At 44.3% G+C, this 13627-nt stretch overlaps 1 protein-coding gene across 12 annotated transcripts in view; it reads right to left on the reverse strand.

Annotated features, from left to right (window-relative positions):
• Positions 1–9742: 9742 nt before the first annotated feature.
• The window catches only part of SH3KBP1 (SH3 domain containing kinase binding protein 1), a 356671-nt gene continuing 352786 nt past the window's right edge, over positions 9743–13627 (reverse strand). For all 12 annotated transcript variants that reach the window (XM_055269199.2, XM_055269203.2, XM_055269200.2 and 9 more), the window contains 2 exons: positions 12048–12111; positions 9743–10797 (listed from right to left, as the gene is read on the reverse strand). In XM_055269199.2, the coding sequence (XP_055125174.1) occupies positions 10756–10797; positions 12048–12111 (106 nt within the window). In that variant the 3' untranslated portion in view covers positions 9743–10755. The remainder of the gene's footprint in view (positions 10798–12047; positions 12112–13627) is intronic.

Genomic DNA, 13627 nt, shown 5'->3' on the forward strand with positions numbered 1-13627 from the left:
CCAGGAGTTGGGCTGTGTTGAGATTTGTTTTCCTATGAACATTACAAATTTCAGATTCCTCTAGTGATCTTTTTTTGTCCCCCACCCCTCTTAGCTTTGGGGCTTCCCTTTGTGCTGCTCCCCAAAGTCTGTCTCTTGCAGTCTTCCCTGCTATTGTTATTCCTGGAGGTTTGTTAGCTGCTGTTAGGGGATGGATTCTCTAATATTCTAAACTTCAGTCTTTGGAGTGCACAGTGGGCTTGTGTCTCGGGTGTAACTTTCACAATTGTTTCTGTTTCTCCTCCAGGTATAGAGCTCCCTCCCATTCCCTTCTCCCAGCTGCAGTGGGTATCTACGAGTGTTTTCAGTCTATAGACTTGAAGCCCTCTTCTCTGAAGATTGAATTGTTTTTAGTTGAGATGAAGAGCTAGAGTTGAGTGCAGTTCCCTCCCCTAGTTGTAATGGTGATTCACCAGGGCCCTCGGACCATGTCTTTCCCCATGCAGAATAGCCTTTTGTTCCTTAAGGGAGAAGGGTCTGAGTAGATTTCTCAGTGGTTCCTGAGCCAGCACCATGAGTTTTCTCTGGATTTCCCCAATCTTCCCTGTGAGAGCCAGGTGGGGTTCCTGGAGGAAAAGCCTGCAGAAGGATGAGAGTCTTTCTCAGGAGCTGCACGCTCTCAAGCTAGCCCACAGTTGGCTTCCAGAAATTGGTCAAATTTTCTAGCTTGACCTTTCTACCTAGTTCTATGGCATCTGGTGGCTTCTGCCCTTGGTAACCAAATGCTCAGATCCTGTGTCTTGCAGGAAGTGCCTCTCCTCTTTTTTTTTTTTTTTTTTTTTTGAGACAGGGTCTTGCTCTGTCACCCAGGCTGAAATGCAGCGGTGCAATCAAGGCTCACTGCAGCCTCAAGGCTCAAGTGATCCTCCTGCGTCAGTCTCCCAAGTAGCTGGGACCACAGGCAGGCGACACTACACCTGGTATTTTTTGTCCTTTTTGTAGAGACGGGGCCTTGACATGTTGCCCAGGCTGGTCTTGAACTCATGGGCTCAAGCAATCCTCCCGCCTCGGCCTCCCAAACTGCTGGGATTACAGGTGTGAGCCACCACACCTGGCCCAGATTTTCAAATGGCCATTTGCTCTTTGAACTTAGTTCTCTATTAATTTCCAGTCTGTCCAGGTTTTTTCTTGTTGTTAGCATAGGAAGGGATTTCTTGCAGTTCTTCCATGTCTCTGAGCTGAAACTGGAAGTCCTATCTATTCAACAATATTTGACCTAAAAAAATGTTTGTTTCATATGTTTCAACGAAATAGACTATGGCATTATTTCTGAGTAGTGCACCTTGTTTTGCTTCAGCCAAGGACAACTAGAGATTTCTGGAAAAGACTGCCCTCAGCTACTCTATACAAAACTCACTGGGAATGAGCTGATCCCCCCATGATGATGGTTTTCAAACTTAAGCGTGCATGAGAATTACTGACAGGACTTGTTAAAACACAGATTGTTGGGTTGCTTTCCAGAATTTCTGGTTCAGTAAGTCTGGGACAGGGCACAATAATTTTCATTTCTACCAAGTTCCCCAGTGGGGATACTAATGCTGTTCTTTTGGGGATCATATTCTAAGAACCACTGCTCTATGGCTCTTCCTAGAAGCCCAGCGCTTATCTATATATCCCACTTATTCATCACTTTGAGGGCAGATGGTTTGCCCTGAGAGGGAGCAATTAGGTTCTCAGCTGACCTCAGAGAAGCATCAAGAGTCAGCAAAGAATTCCCTTTTTTGAGACAGTCTCGCCGTCACCCAGGCTGGAGTGCAGTGGCATGATCTCAGCTCACTGCAACATCCACCTCCCAAGTTCAGGTGATTCTCGTGCCTCAGACTCCTGAGTAGCTGGAATTACAGGTGTGTGCCCCCACGCCGGGCTAATTTTTGTAATTTTTAGTAGAGACGGGGTGTTTGCCATGTTGGCCAGGCTGGTCTCAAACTCCTGACCTCAAGCAATCCACTCGCCTCAGCCTCTCAAAGAGCTGAGATTACAGGCATGTGCCACCATGCCCAGCTAATTTTTCTATTTTTAGGAAAGATGGGGTTTCACCACGTTGGCCAGGCTGGTCTCAAACTCCTGGCCTCAAGTAATCCACCTGCCTCGGCCTCCCAAAGTGCTGTGATTACAGGCATGAGCCACCATTTTCAGCCCAGAATTCATTTTTTTTTTCCTCCAGAATGAGTATAGGAAAAAATAAAACTTTACTTTCTAAAACAGAGGTAGCCACAGGTTTCTAAGTAGTGACTGGACGTCTTAGAGAAAATGGTGTTCAGATGACATGAACTTGGTTTTGAGAACCACGGTAATGCAAGAAGCACTCTCCTTAGGGTCCGGGTGCTGGCTGAGACTCATATACAAGTAAAGTGCTCTGAAGGCTTTCTTTGTATGTTTCTTTTGCTGTGGAGCTTCCCTAATGCCCCAGTTTTGTGCTAAAGTTTTAGTAAAGGTCCAACCAGGCTGCTCAAATGTATAGAATAAATTGCATTTGACATCAGTCACAATTACCAATTCGTCTATTCAGTCAACTACATATCAAGTGATTACTATTAATATATATCTGTCAATGTTTTAGGTGCTTGGGATAGAGCAGTGACAGAAAAGTCACTATCCTCAGAGTGGTTTCATTCTAAGGGAGGGGAGATTGAAAACAGACAAAGCAAGCAAGGGAAAATAAATGAAAGAGGTATTGATATGGGGACTCTGGGGGTGGGTCAAGGCTAAAGTTGCTGTTTTATTTAGGGGGGTAGGGAGGGCCTCTCTGATGAGGTGACATTGGAGCAGTGACCAATCAGAAAAAAAGAGATCCAGACCTGACCCCCATCAGGATTTAGGCAAATGCAACTTTAAGGAAATATGAGTGGTTAGTCACTTGTATATGCTAATGTTAATAATTAACTAAGTTTATAATTGGGCAAAGATGACTTTTGCTAAAAATATCAGGCAACTTATACTCATGTTTCACATTTTGGAATTATCTTAAGGATAGGTCAGAAATGACATAGGCCAGGCGTGGTGCCCACGCCTGTAATCCCAGCCCTTTGGGAGGCCAAGGTGGGTGGATTGCTTGAGCTCAGGAGTTCAAGAGCAGCCTGGGCAACACGGTGAAACCCTGTCTCTACCAAAAATACACACACACACACACACACACACACACACAAATGTAGCCAGGCGTGGTGGCGTGCATCTGTGGTCTCAGCTACTTAGGACGCTGAGGAGGGAGGATCCCTTGAGCTCAGGGGATGGAGGTTGCAGTGAGCCGAGATGGCACCACTGCATGCACTCCAGCCTGGGTGGCAGAGTGAGACCCCATTTCAAAAAAAAAAATAAAAAAAAATAAAAAAGAAAAAGGAAATGTGGACATAGATTGATGCGTAAAGATGTCCATGACAACTTTATTTTAAAAAGAAAAAAATTGAGTTCGTGAGAAATGTGCTTCTTTCCTTGACCTTCCCTCCCTCAAGGCTCCTCTGTCACTCCAAAGCTCTGGGGGCTTTTCTGTGTGGTTGTGTTTTGTACTGAGGAAGACTTGCCTGTTCGCCTGCCTACTTCTGCCCATTTGACACCGAGCTCCTTCAGGGCAGGGACTCTGTCGCATTCAGCACCTCTCATGGCATCTGGCACATCACCATAAGCACCCTATATATGTTAGATAAGAGATTGGTCAAATGCTTTCTGGAATATTTACAGATGGAATACTATGCAGTCATTACAAATTGTTTTCACAAAAAAAAGACAAAAAATGATATTAAGTATAAAAAGCAGACTATAAAACTATAAATACAGAATGACCTTATCAGAGACCAAAATTAAAGGCTGTTTCTGAGAATGTGTCTTCTCTTTATATTTTGTATTTTCTACTTTGGGCATAAATATTCGCTTCATATTCAGAAAAAAAAGTTATCTAAAAATTCTCAAGGTGACTTTGTTCTACATTTGAGCCTACAGTCACCACTCTGGTGCTCTAAGCATTTTTTTTTTTGGCGGTGGTGGGGACACGGTCTCACTTTCTCACCTATGCTGGAGTGCAGTGGTGCAAACACAGCTCACTGCAGCCTCAACCTCCTGGGCTTAAGTGATTCTCCCACTTCAGCCTCCTGAGTAGCTGGGACTTCAGGCATGCACCACCAAGCCTGGCGAATTTTTTTTTTTTTTTTTTTTTTTTTTGTAGAGATGCGGTCTCTGTATGTTGCCCAGACTGGTACTGAACTCCTGAGCTCAAGCAATCCACCTCCCTTGGCCTCCAAGAATTCTAGGATTACAGGTGTGAGCCACCGTGCCCGGCCTAAACTTTTTTTTTTTTTGAGAGAGAGTCTCACTCTGTTGCCCAGGCTGGAGTGCAGTGGCACCATCTCAGCTCACTGCAACCTCTGCCTCCCAGGTTCAAGCGAGTCTCCTGCCTCAGTCTCCCAGGTAGCTGGGATTACAGGCACCCACCACCACGCCTGGCTAATTTTTGTATTTTTAGTAGAGACAGGGTTTCACCATGTTGGCCAGGCTGGTCTCGAACTCCTGACCTCAGGTGATCCGCCCGCCTCAGCCTCCCAAAGTGCTGGGATTACAGGCGTGAGCCACCATGCCCGGCCTGGCCTAAACATTTTTAAGACATGGAAGATTCATCGGTGGCACTTTCATCGACAGGCCCATCCTCAGCATGTGAAGTGTCCTCAATTACCCCGAAAGCTGTCACCCTCAGCTGTACCATTTTGTCTTCCTCATCACCCCTCCCAGATTCTCAGCACCACATGCGTCTCTATCAAAGTAGATTAGTTCTACCTTCAGGCCTGAAGCTTCCTCTGAGAATTCCTCTTTCAATTCATGTCCTTCTCCTCCTTCCAGATTCACTTCCTCCAAGAAGACTGCCCTGATTGAGAACAAAGAACATTTTCTGAGAGCTGCCTTGGGACGACAGCAGGGAAATGAGCAGGCATACATACAGGCATCCGTTTACTCCCTATTCATCTATTTCCCTTTGGCATTCAAGGACAGAGCTTCAGCCCCAGCCAAAGTCTTGGTTTTCTCAGATTGAGTCTAAGAAATATTCATGAAGCTTGAAAAGAATCTGCTGTATGTCTCCTAAGACATCTCTGTTTTCTTTTTTTTTTTTTTTTTTTTTTTTGAGACAGGGTTTCACTCCACTCACCCAGGCTGAGGTACAGTGGCGCAATCTCGGCTCACTGCAACCTCCACCTCCCAGATTCAAGCAATTCTCATGCTTCAGCCTCCCACATAGCTGGGATTACAGGCATGCACCACCACACTCGGCTAATTTTTTGTATTTTAGTAGAGACAGGGTTTCGCCATGTTGGCCAGGCTGGTTTCGAACTCCTGAGCTCAGGCAATCTGCCCACCTTGGCCTCCTAAAGTGCTGAGATTATAGGCATGAGTCACCTCGCCTGGCCAGACATCTCTGTTTTTCTTTGGGGGAAATAACCTTGGAAATGTTATTGATTTCTTCATGTTTTTTCGTTTGGTTTCAGGATGGCTTTTACCAGCTGGGTTAGTTTAAAAATTGGTTTGTAAATCCCTTAAAACCTATTTTTATTTATTTTTTTGAGACAGAGTATCACTCTGTCACCAGGCTGGAGTGCAGTGGTGTGATCTTGGCTCACTGCAACCTCCCCCTCCTGAGTTCAAGCGATTCTCCTGCCTCAGCCTCCTGGGTAGCTGGGACTACAGACATGTGCCATCACACCCAGCTAATTTTTTTTTTTTTTTTTGTATTTTTAGTAGAGACAGAGTTTCACCATGTTGGTCAGGATGGTCTCGATCTCTTTGACCTCATGATCTGCCCACCTCAGCCTCCCAAAGTGCTGGGATTACAGGCATCAGCCACCATGCTCGGCCCCTTTTTTTTTTTTTTTTTTTGAGATGGAGTTTCGCTCTTGTTGCTCAGGCTGGAGTGCAATGGCGTGATCTTGGCTCACTGCAACCTCTGCCTCCTGGGTTCAAGCAATTCTCCTGTCTCAGTCTCCTGATTAGCTGGGATTACAGGCGCCCGCCACCATGCCCAGCTAATTTTTGGTATTTTTAGAGACTGGGTTTCACCATGTTGGCCAGGCTGGACTTGAACTCCTGACCTCAGGTGATCTGCCCGCCTCGGCCTCCCAAAGTGCTGGGATTACAGGCGTGAGCCACTGCACCGGGCCTTTTTTTTTTTTTTTTTAAATTAATAGAAGCTATAATGAAAATTTGCATTTCCAGGGCACCTTCCCATCAAAGAGCTCAAAGCTTGCAAACAAATCTTAGCTTTCTGGAGAACTGGTAATATTCTATGGGGTGGGTGGGAACAGGGAGCATTCAAGACTAAAATGACATTGTTACATAATTATCTGCATAATTTAATTAAATTTGTTGCCACTTAAAGAGAATAGCTCCATGAAGCTGGTTTGCCAGGAATTCAGTTTTTTTTTTTTTTTTTCTTTTTCCTCAGAAAATTCTAGCTACAACCTACTACGTCACCTTGTTCTATTGTTTGGTTGAAATAAGTTACCACCTATTGTTCCAACAAGAAAAAAGGAAGAGCCCATTTTATTGCAAATTCCAAATTCACAAACACAATGAGCACCCCGTCATTTGTGGGAAGGGGCTGCCCCCACAGCCACTTCAATTTGGGATCAATTCAAAAGACATGAAATAGGCCGGTTGCGGTGGCTCACGCCTATAATCCCAGCACTTTGGGAGGTTGAGGCAGGCGGATTACCTGAGGTCAGGAGTTCGAGACCAGCCTGGCCAACATGGTGAAACCCCATCTCTACTAAAAACACAAAAATTAGCTGGGCATGGTGGTGGGCGCCTGTAGTCCCAGCTACTCGGGAGGCTGAGGTGGGAGAATCGCTTGAACCCAGGAGGCGGAGATTGCAGTGAGCCAAGATTGCACCACTGCACTCCAGCCTGGGCGACAGAGTGAGACTCCACTCCAAAAAAAAAAAAAAAAAGGGCATAAAGTAAAACCACCATGTGGGAACCTGTACTGACTTCATGGATTCTTCTCAGTTGCACAGGCTGCCTCTGCTCCACATGTTGGGAACCAAGCCTTGGTGACCCTAGGAACAGGACTAGGAGTGACAGGAAAAGTTCATCCCCTTAAGAGGCCTGGTCCCTGCCTGTCCTTACACCACTGATACTTATTTCTGGCTTGGCCATTGTGCTCCTTCACTCGTGCTAATTTTGGGCACAGCATCTTCTTCCCTGGGCTTAGGTCCTAAGTGCCAAGGCTTCCCTCTGTCGGATGCCACAATCAGTCAGGCTGAATGCCGGTCACCCACGCATGCGTGCTTTGTTACGGTTCTCATTTGTACAAAACCAAAAGGGAAGCTTTCACCAAGCCCCCTTGGTGCCAAAACATCTCGATGTTAATTTGTGCTAAAATAACTAGAGGACTAAAACCTAATCTCATACCACAAAAAGGAGACCAGGATGACCTTGCGTTACAATACAAAGGCCTTTGTGGGACCTGGGGATTATTTTTATACAGACTGTGGCGACTCTGAGCAATAAATTATACATCCTGCAGTTTTCCCATCAAGGAGCGGGTTATGAAAGGAAAGAAAACCCTGCCACTAATAAGCAAAGACACGTGTGAGGATACATACAGGATGTCCTTATGGAAGAAAACAAATCATGTACTTGAGTGTGCCACCTAGAGGACTGTGTGTGAATAAAAGTGGCTTGGCCAGGTGCGGTGGCTCATGCCTGTAATCCCAGCACTTTGGGAGGCCGAGGTGGGCAGATCACCTGAGGTCAGGAGTTCGAGACCAGCCTGGACAACATGGCGAAACTCCGTCTCTCCTAAAAATACAAAAATTAGCTAGGCATGGTGGCAGGCACCTGTAATCCCAGCTACTGGGGAGGCTGAGGCAGGAGAATCACTTGAGCCCAAGAGACGGAGGTTGCAGTGAGCAGAGATCGCACCATCACACTCCAGCCTGGGTGACAGAGCGAGACTCTGTCTCCAAAAAAAAAAAAAAAAAAAAAAAAAGTGGCTTTACACAGTTATTTGAATAATGATGACTTAAAAAGTTTTACACTAAAAAAGAATTTATACCTAACTGGCATTTTCTGATTAGATATGAATATAAAACTGAACAATTTAAAAAATAGAATTCACAGGCACAGATTTCACAGATTATTTCTGTTCACTTGGGAAAGATGGGGGAGAGGCACTATATTCCATGTCTTCTAAAGATATTTCCGTAAGAGAAATCAAATTGTATAAAGTGGAGAAAAATGGTATTCAAAAAAAAAAAAAAAATCATTCATCTTGGACCATGACAACTTTGAACAAAACTATTCTCACAAAATTTCATTTTAATCATCTTCTTTACAAAGCACAATACTTAAGACTTTTCTAAATACAACTTTATAAAATGAAGCAAAAAAATAATCTCCATAGATGCCTGGTCGAGTCCATGCTGAATGCAAAATAATTTTTTTGTTTTCAAAAGTGATACTTCCAAGCTTTTCAACATTCTCGATGGGTCCATTTTGTAAAGAGTAAAGATGGTGGCAGTTTGGGTAGCGGCTCATCCAGTTCCTTGACGCAGAATCCTCTTGCTGGGTAGCCCGAGGGGCAGCAATGAAGCTAGACATACCAACTTCTCCTTCCAGAATCACTTCTCCCTCTCCTTATACAAAGGAAGCCAATGGCCTCTATGAGGGGGAAGACATCAGCTCTCTACATTCCATGTTGCCAGTGCTCCATGAGGGTGTTCCAACCGCTCAATTTAATCAACAATCCTACTCTGTATACACATTATATAAAACTATATAATTAAGGATTTTCATAAGTAGATGAGAAATTTGAACATCAAAGAATCCAATCTGCATTCTTAGATCATTAGGTGGTGGGGAATCTCTGGAATCTTCAAATTTAACGCAGAAATGCTTATAACTGTCAAGGGGTACAGGGATGTTTTACGCTGCTTTTGGGAACTTGGCACTCCTGACCCCAAGCACACTGAACCCAAGGCTGCTGAAAAGGCAATATATCCAGGGATGGGAATGGAGGGTATGAGGTTTCCTTCCTTATACACTCCCTTCCCTTAACTATGCCCCCACCCAGGAAGACCAAGGTGTTTGGGCTCTTTAAATACTTGGAGGGAAATAACAGCCTCAAGTAGCAAGGATGAGCACATAGGTAAGAGGAAGGCAGGGGGAGGGAGGGAGGAAGAGAAAGGAAGAGACATTTATTTGTAATACTATCAATGATCAATAATGTGATTTTTTTTTTGCATCATTTCTTCAGTATTATCAACTCTCATTCTTTGTGGCTGTGCAAATCTATTAATGTTTAGTAGTTTCACTATTAAACTCAGGAAATAGACAAAGCAGCTTTTGAGAAACACATCCAACATCTTCAGGGGCCATTAAGGGACCACCCCCTCCGCCCCTACCCCTGAACAGTCTCGCAATACAGTAGGCCCCTCATTTTTAGCTAAGGATGAGAAAACAGTTACATAGTCCAAGGCTGAACTGTTCATGTACTACAAAGATGAAGCGGACAGGCAAACATCAGTTTCCTTGGGAAAGAAAAAGCAACTCCATAAATGCAAGAAAGTTCCAATGGCTACACTTCAACATGACCCTCCTCCCATTCTCTTGGACCTGAGGAAGGGGTTACAAGTGAGCAAGGCAAATGACATTATGCGAATACAGTTTAAACGATAACACACACGGGTAACCCAGTGCAGGAAATAATACAACTTTCCCTCCCTTGTTTTCATTTGCATTTTACTTTTATTTATTTTTGCTTTAAGAATGCATATTCTGTTCACGCAAAAGGTGCAAAGGACAGAAAGCAGGGGTTTAACTTGGCTGATGAAAAATCAAGCAGGATGACATTTCTAGTTTCATGAACAACCTAAAACTAGGAGAAATATAAAAGTCACAGCTGGTACCACAGAGCACGCCCAACTTCACAGCTGTCTCCTCTTAGGACCTTTGGCTAGGGTGAGAGAAGCTTTGAAGACAGTGGCCTCTAGTGGACTTGGATAAGTGGCAGTTTTTTTTTAATTTTTATTTTTTAATTTTTTTGAATCATGGTAGCTGCATCACAAAAGCTCCAATCAAGAGGGTGGTAAAAAGAAGGCACAGATCATTGCAAATACCAGATTTTCTCTTTCTCTTTTGGTAAATATACCATCATATATAAGCTAAAATTTCTCTTAGGGTGGTGGGGTTTGCTGGCAGGGGAAGGGACAGGTTGAACCTACAATTGCATATGTAATAGAATCCTAATGGGGGGAGAAAGAGCGAGGCAGCTCTCAGCCTGAAGCAAAAGAAAAGGACACTCGCTTCTGACTACGTGTAGTACAAACACTAGGGAAGTCTGTGACAAAACACGATTAAAAAATCATAAAATTATAAAGCTTGTAAACGAATAATCTGAAATTACATTTTATTAATGGAAAATATCATCAAAATAGTACCACTATGGACTAAACTGCCTGAGTTTTCATTTCGCATTGAGATCTCAGAGTAGAAAAGCCTTTAGCACAATTTTGCTCTGTGTAAGTCACAACGAGTGCCAGCCCCAGGACTAAACCCTGGGGAAGATTCTCCTCTTGGATGGAATTTGTGTTGTGCTATCAAGACTTTTGTGCTAATCTTTCAAACAGGGACATTTTGAGGCAAACCTTTCATCTTTTGGCACAAGATTATTTTGGCTGGGGCAGAAAATTTGAGTCTTGGACTCAGGATGAATAATGTGACATTTCATTGATCAAGTATTCATTTTGATTGTAGAGCTTTCTTTATGTCGTTCACTTCCATCTAGAAAGAGAAAAATAAGAATGGAACAAAGTCATAATGAATCGGCTGGTTTTATAGAAGCGGAAAGGTTATCAACCTGGTCGACTGAAAGAAAACAATCAATCTGACAATTTTAAAGGTGACATGACATCTGAATGGACAATCAACAGCAATGCCAGAAGTGACATCAACACAGAACAGGCACACAGACACAAGGCACTAGGAAATGGCGAACATTTTGATTCTCAGGCTGCCAGGCTGCAAAGTTTGTCAAAAGCAGCAATAATTCCAGTTTCTTGGCCAGAGGGTAGAGCAGGCAGTCCTAACAGGCTGGGCCATCTGGCAGTGTTGGAAGGCAGCTGTGGTTGGCTCAAGGGGGTGTCTGTCAGCACCCACAAAATGATGGCAAGCAGCTACCTATCCTTTGTTAAGCAGCATGGGTCCCCATCACCACAAGGGCGCCAACTGGATGAAAGCTGAAAGTCTACCTTCGGTCAGTCAGAACTCCCACGCATTCTCTGCCATTTGGTAACGGCAGTGTTGAACCAGAGGCTACAGGGGACAGAGCTCTAATGCCCTGGCAGGACAGAAATGGCATCAGTGAGAAATCAAGAGCAAATGCCCCCGAACGTAGACAGCTGTGGCCCCTGGAGCCCTAGTGACCACATATAATGAGGCCTCTTGGAAATGGAGGTGGGAGAGGGGCTTTTCACAGAGATGTTTAAGAGAAATTCCAGGCTGGGTGCCATGGCTCACACCTGTAATCCCAGCACTTTGGGAGGCTGAGGCAGGCGGATCACCTGAGGTCAGGAGATCGAGACCATCCTGGCTAACACGGTGAAACCCCGTCTCTACTAAAAATACAAAAAATTAGCCGGGTGTGGTGGCACGTGCCTGTAGTCCCAGATAATCAGGAGTCTGAGGCAGGAGAATCGCTTGAACCCAGGAGGTGGAGGTTGCAGTGAGCCAAGATCGTGCCAGTGCACTCCAGCCTGGGTCACAGAGCGAGAGTCCGTCTCAAAAAGAAAAAAAAAAGATAAATTCCAAATGAGAAACCCAATTTGGGGCACATTTCCTAATGTTTCCCTTCCCCAAGACTTCCTGGGGAAACGATATGTAGTAAGCCCATATGAGTCTAAGAAGATGGTCACAGGAAATGTATCCAGATCTGCAGAGAGGTGACAATCATTTATTTTTGAAATAAAAGCCCTGACAATGTCCTGCCCCACTGAGCCTAGGATTCACGGGCAGCAGAACCCAAAGGGACTCACCTGCAACCGAAGCCGGATTTTCTTCTCTTCATCCAACTCAGACAATAACTGTTTAATCTCTCGTCTGAAAAGCAAATGGCAATGAAATTAACCAAAATCCCAGAATTCTCTCATCAGAGATCAGAAACCTCTTATTATCACTACAAAATCCATCTGATCCTTTTTTACAAAGAAACTGTGGACAAAACATCATTATTTTCTTTGCATTGTTACTGCTTAAAATTTGTTTCAGACAGAAAGGCTCACCATTATTCTGGGGCCCCTAAAATATGTAGCCAGCAACTGGTGGGTGTGGAAGTGACCTTTGAAATCCCTTAGTCCAAACTTCTCCCAAAAGGAGAAGATGGGGGAACTAAGGCCCAGCATGGTGGCCTGACTTGCCCAATTACTAGACTTCACGTAACCTGTCAGAATATGACAGGTTCATATTCTGTCATCTTCCCCATAACCATTCCTTTATTACAAAATCACTGGGCTTTAAATTTATTTGTTATAATTTTTTTTTGAGACAAGGTCTTGCTCTATTGTTCGGGCTGAAGTGCAGTGGCATGATCACAGCTCACTGCAGCCTCAACCTCCCAAACTCAAGCAATCCTCCTGCCTCAGCCTCCTGAGTAGCTAGGACTACAAGCGCACACCACCATGCCAGGACAATTTTTAAAATTATTTTTGTAGAGATGGGGGTCTCACTATGTTGCCCAGGCTGGTCTTGAACTCCGGGGCTCTAGCAATCCTCCTGCCTTGGCCTCCCAAAGTGCTAGGATTACAGACATGAACCACTAAGCCCGGCTCTTCTTGTAATTTTTATTGCAGATGTTTTTACCACTCCATATATATTTCCTTTATTTTATTTATTTATTTTTATTATTATTTTTTTTGAGATGGAGTTTCACTCTGTTGCCCAGGCTAGAGTTCAGTGGGGTGATCTCGGCTCACTGCAACCTCCACCTCCTGGGTTCAAGCAATTCTCCTGCCTCAGCCTCCCGAGTAGCTGTGATTACAGGCACACACCACCATGCCTGGCTAATTTTTGTATTTTTAGTAGAGACGGGGTTTCACCGTGTTGGCCAGGCTGGTCCTGAACCCCTGACCTCAGGTGATCCGCCCACCTCAGCCTCCCAAAGTGCTAGGATTACAGGCGTGAGCCACCGTGCCTGGCCTATTTCCTTTATTTTCAATAGGGTTTTTAATTGCTGAAAGGTTACTGGTATGTTTTCATGGATTGTCACAAAATCCTACACAGTAAGTCCCAAAAACTTGGGGGTAGAATAATTGGAGTAATGGTATGGCAATCATGTCTTAGAGAAACTGGCATGACTTAGGATCCACAGCCTAATGCCCTTTCTGACATTAAAAATAATGAAGTTCACAGCACTAACCATCCCACAAAGTTAGGGCTCTATACTTAGGACACTGCAACCAACCAAACACTGGGCAGAGAGCTGTCCTCCATTTTAAGGTATCCAACACTCCATTTTACATGCATATTTTTACAGACTGGATTGGAAAATCAATAAACAAAGATGCCTGAGACACCACAGTAAAAAAAGGTGGAAGTTATATTGCATTTTCTCACTTCG

The sequence above is a fragment of the Symphalangus syndactylus genome, chromosome X (assembly GCF_028878055.3).
Source record: "Symphalangus syndactylus isolate Jambi chromosome X, NHGRI_mSymSyn1-v2.1_pri, whole genome shotgun sequence".
In the NCBI taxonomy this organism is placed as follows: Eukaryota; Metazoa; Chordata; class Mammalia; order Primates; family Hylobatidae; genus Symphalangus; species Symphalangus syndactylus.